Genomic DNA, 13277 nt, shown 5'->3' with positions numbered 1-13277 from the left:
CACACACACACACACACACACCCCTTCCCTCACTGCAGTCGCTCGCCTGCCTGCCTCCCTGCCTCCCTGCCTGTCATTCTTTCAGCCAATCAGGAGATGGAGGAATGAGAGAACGGATTTGAGAACGGATAAGAATACCACACACACCTCTGTTGGAACGTTCTCATCACGTTTCAGCTCGCTGGGAACACATTCGATCTGTACCCCCCTGGAACACATTTGGAACACATTTAATCGTTCTGAGAACCCGATTGGAACACATACGTGCGGTATACTCAAATGCGTTCCGTTCTCATCATGTGATGAGAACATTCTCAGAATGCAGTGCGGTAATCTCCTTGGAATGCAGTTTTGTTTCTCAGGGGATAGGGATGGAGAATGGGAACTAATGCTGGGAAGGAGGGCTCCTACTGCATGGGCTTTTGCTGGGGGTGGAGTGCTTTGGCTTAGGGGGACTTATGCATTGCTTTTGCTGGGAGGGATCAGTCTCTCAGCTTAGAAGCTGGGTGATGAGACATGGCTGATCTTGGAACCTTCAATAAAGTTCTGTTGTTTCATTAAACAAGCTGACTGGTTGATTGTCCAGGATTCTGATCCCACACTCTGACAGTAAGCTGAGACTCCTACTAATTTCCTCTGAGAACAATGTCGGAACAGAAGTCCTCAGAAGAATCTACTTTAGCCAAGACGGAGACCACGGCAGGAGCCGTGGGGGAGAGCCAAGCCCAAAGGATGGAGGCAGAGGCTCTTCCAAAAGACACCCAGTCGACACTGGCTCAGACGTTGGGAGCTGGGGCCCCATGGTTTGGCCAACCATCGGTTCCTCCACGCACGAGGGAGTGACGCCAAGCCGCCCGCTGGTCCGCTTGGGACACCGGTTTTACGCAGCCACTGCAACTGCAACTGAGGACAAGGAGGACCTACAGAAACAGGTACAGCAACTCCAGGAGGACATGGAAGGGGTCCAGGGCACGTTGGCCCAGATATTGGACATACTGAAGGGGGACACAGGTGCCAGAGGCGCAGGAGCCGAGGCCGGGGCAGCTCCTCCCCCTGCAGCTCAGGCAGCCCCAGTGCCGGGGGTGGCAGGGGTCCCGCAAGCAGCTCCCCCACCGGCTGGGCCGGCACTGGATCGAGCGCAAGAGCCACAGGCCAGGAAACTGGGCATCAAGTATGATGGGGACCTGCAGACCTTGCCCTACTTTTTGTCGCAGGTAGCGGACCACATGGAGGAGTGGGGTCCCACGTTTCCCAATGAGGCAGCCAAAGTCAAATGTGTAGCCAGACACCTCAAGGGAGAGGTGGCAAATTGGCTAGTGCAGCTGTACGATTGCCAGGCCGCTGAGCTGAGAAGTCTACCAGACTTTATGAGGGCTCTCAGAGCCAGATTTGAAGACCCTTTTAGAGCCAGCATAGCTCTAACCAGTTTGAAAGCACTAGATCAAGAATCCAGGTCCGTGTCGGAGTATGCTATGGAGTTCCAACGATTGGTGGCACAGGTGCCAGAGGGGCACACACGAGAGAACCCCCCCCCCCCCCCCACTGCCCTAGAGTGGATTCGTCTGGCTGGGGAGGCAGAGGCCATCCAGCATGAAGTCAAGATGCTGACTCAGAGATTTACAGCGCTTTATAAATAAAGGTTAATAATAATAAAGTGAAGGGGGAAGTTTGGACTGACAGCGACAGCTCGGGATCCGAAGAGCCGGCTTTAAACTACCTGAGCCTGCCTTAGAAAGCAGCAAAAGGCAGGCTGCGGGACTGGATGGCCGCAAACCTATGGTGAGTGGGGGTATCCCCCTGTTTGAATTAACCGTGACTTAAATGGTGGGCCCAGGCCATAAGGCCATGGAACTGACCGCTGCCATAGACTCGGGGTGCACACGGTGCTTAATTAACCCTACAGTTGTACAAACTTTGGGCATAAAAACCCAGCCTTTGGGGGACCCTATACCTTTCTTTCAAATGGATGGGACTGTGATGGGAGGGCAAGCGTCAGGAAAAAGGACTGTCCCAGTTTGGCTGGGAATAACTGACCATTGGGAAAAAATCCAACTAATAGTGGGGCCCACATACCGCTACCATGTGATGCTGGGAATTGATTGTCTGCACCATCATAATCCCACTACCAACTGGAGACTGAGACAACTCATATTTGATGATCCCATTTGCAGGGAACACGAGCTGGAGGCGTCTGTGAGGGTCCCTCCTTTACTCAAGCCCGTGGTAATCCCAAAACCTCAGCCGGCAGATGCAGCAGTCCACTTAGAGCCTGGGCACGAGGGGCAGACCCCATGGGAGGTGGGGAACAGCAACCAGGATGAAACTGGTACTTTTCCTCCTTGTTACCAAGACCTTAAAGAAGTGTTTGAATCCAAAGAGAGTGATATCTTGCCACCACACAGGGAAACGGACTGTGCCATTGAGAGCCAGGGACACCCCTCCCTAAACTGAAACTCTGCTCAATGACCCCAAGGGAATTAACCACTCTGAAAGAGTTTGTTGAAAAGAACCTGGCTAGAGCGTTCATTAGACCGTCTACCTCCACTTTTGCGGCACCTGTCTTTTTCCGGGAGAAGAAAGACGGCTCCCTTCGCCTGGTCACAGACTACAGGAACCTGAATGGGATTTGTAGTACCAACAAGTACCCCTTGACTTTAATGAAGGACATGCTGGGCCGGCTGGTCACCGGCAAGATATTCACCAAACTAGACTTAAGGGATGCCTATTACCGGGTGCGAGTCAAGGAAGGGGACGAATATAAGACTGCATTTAATTGCCCATTGGGGGCATTTGAATACTTAGTTCTCCCCTTTGGTTTAGCGGGAGCGCCCGGCATTTTCATGAGGCTTGTCCACAAGGTTTTACATGATCTATTGTTTGATGGGGTCCTAGTCTATTTGGATGATGTACTCATATACTCCTCTGACTTGGATAGTCACGTTAAACTGGTGAGGGAAGTGCTGCAGCAGTTGTTAAAGAACCAGCTCTATGTGAAATTATCCAAATGCCATTTCCACACTGACCGGCTAGATTTTTGGGGATACAGAGTGTCTAATCAGGGAATTGAAATGGACCCTGCCAAGGTACAGACTGTGTTGGATTGGGCGCCCCCCAAAACCAGAAAACAAGTACAAAAGTTCTTAGGATTTGCAAATTTTTACAGGCAATTTATCCCAGAGTTTGCTAGAATTGCCTTGCCAATAACGGACCTGCTTAAGACTAAAACATTGGAAACGAAAGGGATGGGGGCAGGTGCCAAAGAAAGAAAACAGCCTAAGCCTTCTACACCCATTCTCTGGTCAGACAAATGTCAGGAGGCTTTTGATCAACTGAAGCGCCTGTTCAGCACTGAACCCATTTTGTTGCATCCTGATCCTGATAAGCCATTTGTGGTTCAAATTGATGCCAGTGACTATGCCATGGGGGCTGTTTTGTTGCAAAAAGACAACAATGGATTGCTAAGGCCCTGTGCTTACCTTTCCAGGAGATTCCAAAAGGGGGAGGTAGGGTGGCCCTGCTGGGAAAAAGAGGCCTATGCCATTAAGCATGCACTAGACAGCTGGAGACAATTTTTGGAAGGGGCATCCCACTAGTTTGAGGTGTGGACAGACCATCGTAATCTGGAGGCCCTACAAGCTCCTCAAAAACTCACCCCCAAGCAAAGGCGGTGGGCCAAAGACTTCTACAAATACAAGTTTAAATTAAAGTTCTTTCCGGGCCGACAAAATATTTTGGCTGATGCTTTGTCTAGACTGCCCCAGCACATGGGGAAGGAGACTGTCCCCCTTGAGACTATGTTCACACCTGAACACTTGGACCTAGCGGTGGTGACACGCAGTCAGGCTAAGAAGGAGGGAGACAAGTCTCCTACAGAATTAGACATGGTGTTGTTGAGGATAAAGCAAGCTTCTGAAACTGATGAGTGGTTGATTAATAATAAAGACCGATTGGCCTGGAATGCCCAAGGGCTTTGGGTAAAGGACTCTATGATCTATGCTCCAGCTTCAATGAGGGAAGAGATATTAAAACTGTGTTATGACGCCAGGGCTGCTGGGCATTGGGGATATTTAAAGACTTGGCATAAATTGCGTAAAGCCTACTGGTGGGATGGAGTGCGTGCAGATGTTGATGCTTATGTTAAGAGCTGTGCCACATGTGCTAGGGCTAAACCTGTAATGGGTAAGCCCAGAGGACTGCTTCACCCTTTGCCCACTCCCGAGGCACCTTGGAAGCACATTGTCATGGATTTTATTACAGACTTGCCAGAAAGCAAAGGGAGAAACACAATTTGGGTAGTGGTCGATTTGTTTTCCAAACGGGCCCACTACATAGCCTGCAAAGGGATGCCCACTGCTTCCAAATTGGCTGACCTTTTTATTATGCATATATACACGTTCCATGGTCTCCCGGATAGAATTGTGACTGATAGAGGGATAACCTTCACTTCTAAGTTTTGGTGAGTGTTGCAGAAAAAATTGGGGGTGCAGTTGGCACTGAGCATGGCTTATCATCCTGAATCTGATGGTTAGTGTGAAAAGACTAACATGGCTTTGGAAAGGTACCTCCGATGTTATACCAACTACCTTCAGGACGACTGGTATGACTTGCTTCCGCATGCTGAGGTGGCTTTTAATAGTGCCGTTCATCGCAGTACTGAACAGTCCCCTTTCCAGATTAACTATGGTTTTGAACCTAAGACTCTTCCAGCCCTGCCTGTGGACTCCTCTGACCCTATTTCTGTGACCCAATGGGCTGACAAGATTAAAGGAGCTTGGCCTAAGATCACCAAAGCTCTGGAGGAGGCCAAGGGACAGTACAAGAAGTTTGCAGACTGGAAAAGGTCTGCTGGTTGGGACATTAAACCTGGGGACATGGTTTGTCTGTCTACAAAAAATGTAAAGACTAGACATCCGTCCAAGAAACTGGGACCTAAATTTATTGGCCCTTTTCCTGTCAAGAGGCTTGTCAATTATGTGACTGCTGAACTGTGCCTCCCCAAATCCTATAGACATCTACACCCCGTTTTTCATTTCAGGTTGCTGAAGCCGGACTGGAGCACGGGCAAATGGAGGAGAGCCAACTCCCCGCCACTTCCAATGATGATTGATGGACAACAGCATTTTGAAGTTTCGAAGATTTTGGACTCGGGGGTTCATAGGGGCAAGCATCAATACCTGATCCGTTGGAAACACTTTCCTTCGGATCATGATGAGTGGGTGTCAGTGGCACATGTAAACGCGCCTGATTTGGTGGCTCGTTTTCATTCTCTGTACCCTGACAAACCTTCTGTTTCTTCTTTGGGATAATGCATTTCTTTTCTGTGGGTGTGAGATCCAGCAACTTCCACCAGAAATCCACAACGACAACTTGCTCCAAAGAAATGAAGTTTATTGGAAATACAGGCAGATCTGACCAGACAGATGTTTAAGCAGAATCTAACAAGCCAAGCCTCAAGCACTTAGTTAAAACACACATTTCCCCCCACCTTTTTTCCTGTGGGCACTTGCACCCCCCTCTATGCCTGAGAAGCAGACTCCCTGGCCTTGAAGGCACTCACAGATGTCTCTGCCTTATCACCGCATACCATTCCCAGGCAGCAATCTACAGCAACTACTAGTTACCAGCAACCCCATCCCCCCAACTTCTAACAGCAGACAGAACTACAACTTAAAGCAATTATTAAAGCAAAATGAGCAGTGACAATAGGAACTGTGAATACTGATTAGTAATTGACTTTGGAGTTCTGACAGTGGGGGGGGGGGTTCTTTTCTAGGGGGGCAGACTGTTAGAATCCTGAATCCACATCAACTGTGGATGATGGGGGGGATGGGTTGCGCTTCGTATAGCTTGTAGAGATGGTGATATGGAGTACTAGGCTGGACCAGGTGTGAGTTATCTAGTGTCCTTGAGAGGCTGGCCTGCAGAGACTTGGAATGCAGTTTTGTTTCTCAGGGGATAGGGATGGAGAATGGGAACTAGTGCTGGGAAGGAGGGCTCCTACTGCGTGGGCTTTTGCTGGGGGTGGAGTGCTTTGGCTTAGGGGGACTTATGCATTGCTTTTGCTGGGAGGGATCAGTCCCTCAGCTTAGAAGCTGGGTGATGAGACATGGCTGATCTTGGAACCTTCAATAAAGTTCTGTTGTTTCATTAAACAAGCTGACTGGTTGATTGTCCAGGATTCTGGTCCCACACTCTGACACCTTCACATGTATTTTGACATTCCTTTAAAGTCTTAAAATTGTTCTCATTTCCTTCACAGCCATGGTAATAGAATTTCTCACACATCTTGGAAGCCGGGTTGTAGTAGAAACGGGGCAGGAGAGCAAAGCACGATCCAGGATCTAGAGGATACTGGCAAGCATCTGTGGGGCAAAAAAAGAGTTGGCCTGATCAGACCCAGCATCTCTTTCATTAGGGAACTTTACAGAACTTAGAATCATAGAGTTGGAAGGGACCCCAAGGGCCACCCAGTCCAACCCCATTCTGCCATGCAGGAACTCACCATCGAAGCATTACCTGACATATGGCCTTCCAGCCATTGCTTAAAGACTAGAAGACAAAGCAATGGATGCAAGCTACAGGAAAAGAGATTCCACCTTAACATTAGGGGGAACTTCCTGACAATAAAGGGCTCGGAATGTATAGAAGTCTCCTTCCTTGGAGGCCTTTAAGCAGAGGCTGGGTGGCCATCTGTCAATGGAGATGCTTTGATTGAGAGTTCCTGCATGGCTGAAGGGGGTTGGACTGGATCAGTGCCCTTTTTGGGGTCTCTTCCAACTCTATGATTCTATGAACTTTCTATCATTATTTGTGGTTTTAATTAATATGTCCTCTCTTGGAAATGCTAGGTCTTCCAATGCAACTCTGCCAGAAGTTGGCCATAGATTCATGCTGGAGGACCTAGAGATTTCAAGACTTAACTGGTTCTGTAGGCATTTGTATGTCCTCAAGCATGATTATGTGGTCAACCTCTGCCAGATGTTGGCTGCAGAGTTGTGCTGGAAGTCCTAGCGATTACCAGAAAGGTGTTCTCGCAAGTAAAAAAAAAAAAATAGTGTTTGTTAATTTGTGGTTCTCCCACTTTCATAGGGGTCCTGTGTCCCTAAGCCCAGTGAATGCAGAGGGCCCACTGTACCTACAAACATGTTTGCAAAGGTAACTGTAGCCATGGACAAAAGGACTATGTAGCACAGAGCTGAGGGTCCCCAGCACAGTCCCTTCTATGTAACCCCCCCCCTTGCAAGCAGGAGATCTGGGTTGGGGGCTGGCAGATTTAAGGGTCCAACTCATGTAAGTTGTTACAGGATGGGACTTCTGACTGCTGGTTTGCTATCACCAAAGTCTTTGCAGGACCAGTCCTGAGATGCCAAAAGTCCTGGAAGGATCAAGATTAAGTCAAGACATAGCTGTCTCTACTCATGAAGGGCAGTCGAAAGTACAGCCGTTTAAGGGCTGCATTGGCCTCTCAACCCTTGCCAGAGCAACACAGGAGTTTATCGCATTGCTAAAAAACCTGACTTACCTTTGCTGTGTTGAAGTTTAATTCAGAATAAAGTCGAGAAATGTAAGGTGCTGCACCCAGGGCAGGAAAATGAAATGCATAGATATAGGATGGGGGACGTCTGGCTTAAGAAGACTTAAATGTGCAAAAGGGATCTAGGAGTCCTAGTAGACCAAAAGTTGAACATGAGTCAAGAGTGTGATGCAGCAGCTAAAAAGGCCAATGTGATTCTAGGCTGCATCAATAGAAGTATAGTGTCTAGATCAAGGGAAGTAATAGTGCCATTCTATTCTGTTTTGGTCAGGCCTCACCTATGCCCAGTTCTGGGCACAATTCAAAAAGGATGTGGACAAATTAGAGCATGTTCAAAGGAGGGCAATTAAAATGGTGAAGGGTCTGGAGACCATGAAGCCCTATGAGGAATGACTTAGGCAGCTGGAGATGTTTAGCCTGGAGAAGAGAAGGTTAAGAGGTGATATGATAGCCCTGTTCAAATATTTAAAGGGATGTCATACTGAGGAGGGAGCAAGCTTGTTTTCTGCTGCTCCAGAGACTAGGACCCAGAGCAATGGATGCAAACTGCAGGAAAAAAGATTCCACCTGAACATTAGGAGGAACTTCCTGACAGTAAGGGCTGTTCGACAGTGGAACACACTCCTTCCTCGGAGTGTAGTGGAGTCTCCTTCCTTGGAGGTCTTCAAGCAGAGGCTGGATGGCCATCTGTCGGGGATGCTTTGATTGTGATTTCCTGCATGGCAGAATGGGGTTGGACTGGATCAGGGCCCTTGGGGTCTCTTCCAACTCTACGATTCTATGATTCTATGATTCTGTCCAGAAAATTCCCTAGGTTAATGAAAGCATCTCACCGTAGACAGGAGTCAGGCAGCTTTTCCTACATCCCCAACTGCAACACTTCTCGGGCCAAAGGCATACAGAATCCTCAGCACAGCTGGCAATGCAGGGTGTCACTTTATCTGGAGGAGGCATTGGGCACATCCCTGGTCTCTCTGCAGCACAGAATAAACCCAAATGCTGTGAGACAGTGGTATCTGGGCACGATAGTGGGGCATGGGGCACTCACCTATCTATTGCCCTTCCTAGAAAACCTTTCATGTTGGGATGTCCCAAGCTTCCATCTGCTGCCATGCTGCACAACCCTTTGGCTTGATGCCAGGCTCTTCATGGCTCTTGCATGTCCCCAGGTGCCTCCTTCCCATGAAAGTTACTCCTAGGGGCATCAGTAGGGTGCAGAAGGTTCAGACCTCATTGGACGACATTGGCTGTGCCTGTTTCAGCAGTTCTGTGGCCTCTCAGGAGGCTCAGCAGCCCATTCTCCAGGTGGCAGAGTCTTTGGACATGGAGGAAGATCAAGAGACAGTGGCTACCTTCAGTCAGCATCGATCTGAAAGGGAGTGCTTACAAAAGTCATGGAGACTCTATCAGAAACACGCTGGCAATAAGATGCACACACCCAAACACCTGCAGCACACTCATATAAGCAGCTGCAGGATGCCTGCCTAGTTGCCAGTGATTATCTGACTTTCTTGGGGAAAGTACTCTGTCTCTGGCTCCCATTGCTCTTTGGACTGAAACCTTGCTTCTTGGACCACTGACCCGTCTTGATCATCTGGAACCCTTGACCTTTGGACGGCCTTATTGACCTGCCTATCTGATACCCTGGACCTCAGACTTCTTGACCAACCTTTTGGTAATACTTTTTGTGATTCTGGACTTAGAATCAGAGACATTGTCTATTGCTTTGCATTGGCTCTGCCAGCCAGTGATTTGTTTGTTTGGGAACTGAGCTGGTCTTATCAGCCATTTGACCACTTTCTTGGGCATGGAGCTACTGGCCAGCCAGGAAAGGGAGGTGCAGGCAGCAGCAGTGATGCCACGGACTCTTCCTCTCCCTGCTGTCATTATTCCCTTTCCCACTCTGTTGTTTGCCAGACAGCAGCAAGAAGTCATGGCAGCCATGGATGTTCACCCCTTCTTCTCCACTTCTGTGGCTCTTTCAGGTGAGGGAGGCAAGACAGAGAAGAAGGTGCAGGTGCACAGCCTTCTGGCTTCTCCGCTGCCCTGGTTCTCTCTACTAAGGACCAAAGGCACTGGAGAGCCCTGCCCTCCCTTCCATCCCCTCCTGTTGCCCCTTGGCAGCCCTTTTCAGGCACCCACACCGGGTGACACCGACCCTAGTAATGCCACTGCCTCCGGGTGCCATCTCTCATTGGGTTGCAGCAGAGACCGCTTGAATTTCCTAGGAACTGGTCCATCCCTCCTCTCTCCTCTTAACCACTATCCCACTTCTCCCACATTGTCCCATCATTTTACAACCCTCCGGATTGTTTTGCATGCAGTAGTAGCTGCAGTTGCTCATAGCCAGAAGCAAACAGGCCTCCAACCCTAGACCTCTTCACTGCCTTTTCTAAGTAGTCTTGGGTCTGCCATCTGTCAAACCTCCATGGTCCAGTTATTACCACTGTATTTCCCCCCAAAGGGTTGAAAACTGAATTTTCTGCAATGTCGATAAACCCTGAGAAAAAAGATTTCTGGACCGAAGAGAATCTTTCCAACTGGGATCTATTCTCTACAAAATTTGTACAATTCAAAGAGATGGTCCTGTTAGTCTGGAATATGACTATGCAAAGGGATCTTGCAGCACCTTTGAGGCTAACTGAAAGAAAGACATCGGTAGCATGAGATTCCATAGCCTTGAGCCTACTTCAAATATGCATCTGAAGAAGTAAGTCCAAGTCTATGAAAGCTCATGCTACTAGCTTCTTCCTTTCCATTACTCCCAAGAGTGCTGCAAGATCCCTTTGCATACAAAACTGGCACAAGAGCATTAGTGCAGAAAAGAGCATTTCTTTCTTTCTTTTGCAGAGGAAGCACCATTCTCTTGACAGAAATAGGATTTTTCTGTGCAGAACAGTGTTTTTTTTCTGCCAAAAAAACCCCACTATGCTAATTTTGCATACAATAGCTGCCAAACTGTGAATAGTCTCCAAAAACTGCAGCTTTCCAAAACAGTTGCAACAAGAAGAGATTTGCCGTTGCTTCTTTGAGAAGGACATTGATGAATAATTACTCTTCTATGAACACAACCTCAGGAGAGCAATGGAGAGTTGGAAGAAGGAAGGCTGACCAGGCTTCTCCATGAAGCACAGTCTTGTCCAGGGAACCTTGCCTTGGCAGGGATGGGAGATGGAGAAGCTCCCCAGCGGCATGGCAGGGGCATCACTTACCCTTGAAAGAAGCCATGGCCATGATGGCACAGAAAGCCAAGAGACCCACAAGGAGGCGGATGAGGATGCCAGAGGGTTTCATGGCAAGGCAGAGCTGAATGGTGCTCCAACACTATTGGACTCCTTTATAACCCATAGACTCTTGCCTCCCACGGCAAAGTCTGAATAAGTAAACAATAATAGATGCAAAGACGCACAAGTGGCCTTGTTGTTGGGTCTGGGCCTCTACGTAAATGCTTAATATCCCAACCCAGCAGCAAACAAGAAATAATGGAGCCACTTCCAGGCTGAGCAGGAAAAGAATAGACAACTGGGAAGGGAGCCAATGCTCCTGGCCTCTGACAAAAAGAGAAGCTGCACCGAGTGACGCCAGGTGAGACCATTTCGCAATATATTTGCCCACTGCCACATCGACACAAACAAGCGTGGAAGTGGGCACCCTGAGAGAAGGATGTCTTTGCAAAAGTAGAAACTGAGGCACTGCCCTTGGATGCCTCTGAATGGACAGAGTCCACTGTTGGGTTATATGTCTTGCATTGTGATGGCCCTTGTGGTCTCTTCCAACCCTATGATCCTATGATTCTACAGATGGGCAACTGCCCCTAACCTCAATGGGGCATGCACCCATGGCATGCGCCCATTCAATCCTTGAATATGTGCAAATTTTGGAACTCAACCGGGGGGGGGGGGGGGGTCTGGAACTGATCCCTTGCGAATTCCAAGGGGTGGTTGTATATGATTGTAATTGGGTTTATTGGAACTGTCCTGTATTCCAGACACATGCCCAGAAGAGCTGGGATCCTGTTAGCAACTGGTGTGTGTGCAGCCAGATGGGTAACCTGGGCTGGAAGCACACAACTCCCTTCTTGCAACAGCTCCTGTTTCCAGGCACCATTCAAAGTGCTGGATTTGACCTACAATGCCCTCCGCTGCTCAAGTCCAGGTTATCTCTCCTGTTTTGAGGTCTGCTAAGGAAGCCCTTCTCTCTGTCCCATTGGCATCAAAGCCTGGCAGAATGGGGTTGGACTGGACTGGGAGCCTCTTCCAAGGATTCTACGATTCTGTGACTTCGAATACTGTGCAGAATTCAAAGATGTCCTCACAGGATGGAGGTTTGCTTGATGAATCCTGAATGGTTTTATACACTGTTTACTGCTAAACACCTGGATCCCAACAGTGATGCATGATCTGGCTCTCAGCCTAGGGCTTACTATTGTTGCTTCCTATTTATGCAGAAAGCTCCAGATGTTCTTGAATGGAGGGCCAACTTTCCAAGGAAAACCTGTGCCCACAGACTCCCTGAATAATGCCAGTTCCTGGAGAGTGAGATTAAATTTACACCTAAGAGAGAATTTCACCATTTCCAGTGAAATACATCCAGGATTTCAGGAGGTTTGACTGGCTGTACTGTGTTAATGCTTCAGAAGCTGTGGCATTGCAGTCTTTGGTTTGTTTGCAAGTACATTGTAGGACCTCTCCATTGATGCCCCCTTGTCGTGGGGGAGAGGCTTGCGCACCCTAATGATGTTGTGAGCTATGCTGGCGGTGGTATAATAGCCACCGGCAGAGCCTCCCATGCCAGACAGGTCACAACCGAAGGGTCTGACCAAGAGCGCCAAAGGGCAGGATGGGCTCTCTAGCCTTATGGCAACCATCCTAGGAGAAGGAAAACTCTAATCCCAAACCCGGGCAGATGGTGCTCATCTAACCCTGTAAGGCCAACCATCGAAGAGAAGGAAACTCTAATCAAACCTACGACCCGAGGACCATGCTGCCACTGTCCATACTTGTCAAGGCCTCAGCAGTCGAACCTCTGGTTTAAAGGGCGAGGCCTGTTCTGTGCACGTTGTGCTCCACCAGAAAAATCCATTGCATGGGCTCCAAGGATACATCCAACCTCCGAAAAAGCCCTGTAGCGATAGGCAAGGGATGAAACAGCAGGTGTAAAGATGCACTGGAAGCCGCAGACCCAACCCTGCATGCAGGTGCTTCAGGACTTTGGTCGCTTGAGACTGACTGGGGATGACAGTCTTGTTTGGCAGCATCCTGAATGACCAAGCAGCCTTTTTTAAGGAGAGCACTGCTTGCTCCATATGGAGAGGGGCCTAGAAAAGGTGGCCTAAAGAAAGCTCTGTCAGCGCAACTGCTGGGGTCCAACAACCACTGTCAGCAACTCAGTCCTGGGGTTAAATCAGACCTTTGTAACAGAGCTAGCAATTTTAGAAGCTGAAGCGTGGCTCCAAAGTCAATTGAGATAACAGCAACTGGATGTCTTCCAGGAACTGAAGCAATGCAGGAACCTCCGGGGACACTCAGCAAAGCGATGCAAGACTTCTTCTGATAAACCACCAGAGAAACAAAGTCCCCGAAGTGCTCTTTATTCACAGTGCTATAATACAAATACAGATCTCCAAAACTCCAAACCATACCAAACCAACTCCTACTACAAACCCACAAGCTATCCCTTGCAACCCCTGGGCTTATATAGACTCCAGACCATGTGGTCTCCCAAACTCAGTGAGTTCAGGTGT

At 48.7% G+C, this 13277-nt stretch overlaps 1 protein-coding gene across 1 annotated transcript; it reads right to left on the bottom strand.

The window, feature by feature from the left end:
- Nucleotides 1-7298: 7298 nt before the first annotated feature.
- On the bottom strand, nucleotides 7299-10828 carry LOC121928089 (auswaprin-a-like). Its single transcript, XM_042462362.1, has 3 exons — nucleotides 10747-10828; nucleotides 8368-8508; nucleotides 7299-7375 (listed from the first exon to the last, which is right to left on the bottom strand). Exons 1-3 carry the CDS (start codon nucleotides 10826-10828, stop codon nucleotides 7299-7301), a joined length of 300 nt encoding a protein of 99 aa, XP_042318296.1.
- Between the last annotated feature and the right edge of the window lie 2449 nt (nucleotides 10829-13277).

The sequence above is a fragment of the Sceloporus undulatus genome, chromosome 4 (genome assembly GCF_019175285.1).
Source record: "Sceloporus undulatus isolate JIND9_A2432 ecotype Alabama chromosome 4, SceUnd_v1.1, whole genome shotgun sequence".
Classification (NCBI taxonomy): Eukaryota; Metazoa; Chordata; class Lepidosauria; order Squamata; family Phrynosomatidae; genus Sceloporus; species Sceloporus undulatus.
This window is presented reverse-complemented; position numbering and strand designations above follow the sequence as displayed.

Coding starts and splice junctions, on each gene's coding strand:
- LOC121928089 (XM_042462362.1), bottom strand. CDS start 10,828: ATGAAACCCTCTGGCATCCTCATCCGCCTCCTTGTGGGTCTCTTGGCT. Junction 8,509..10,746: donor GGCCATGGCTTCTTTCAAGG/GTAAGTGATGCC, acceptor TCTGTGCTGCAG/AGAGACCAGGGATGTGCCCA. Junction 7,376..8,367: donor CTGCCTGACTCCTGTCTACG/GTGAGATGCTTT, acceptor TGATCCTTCCAG/GACTTTTGGCATCTCAGGAC.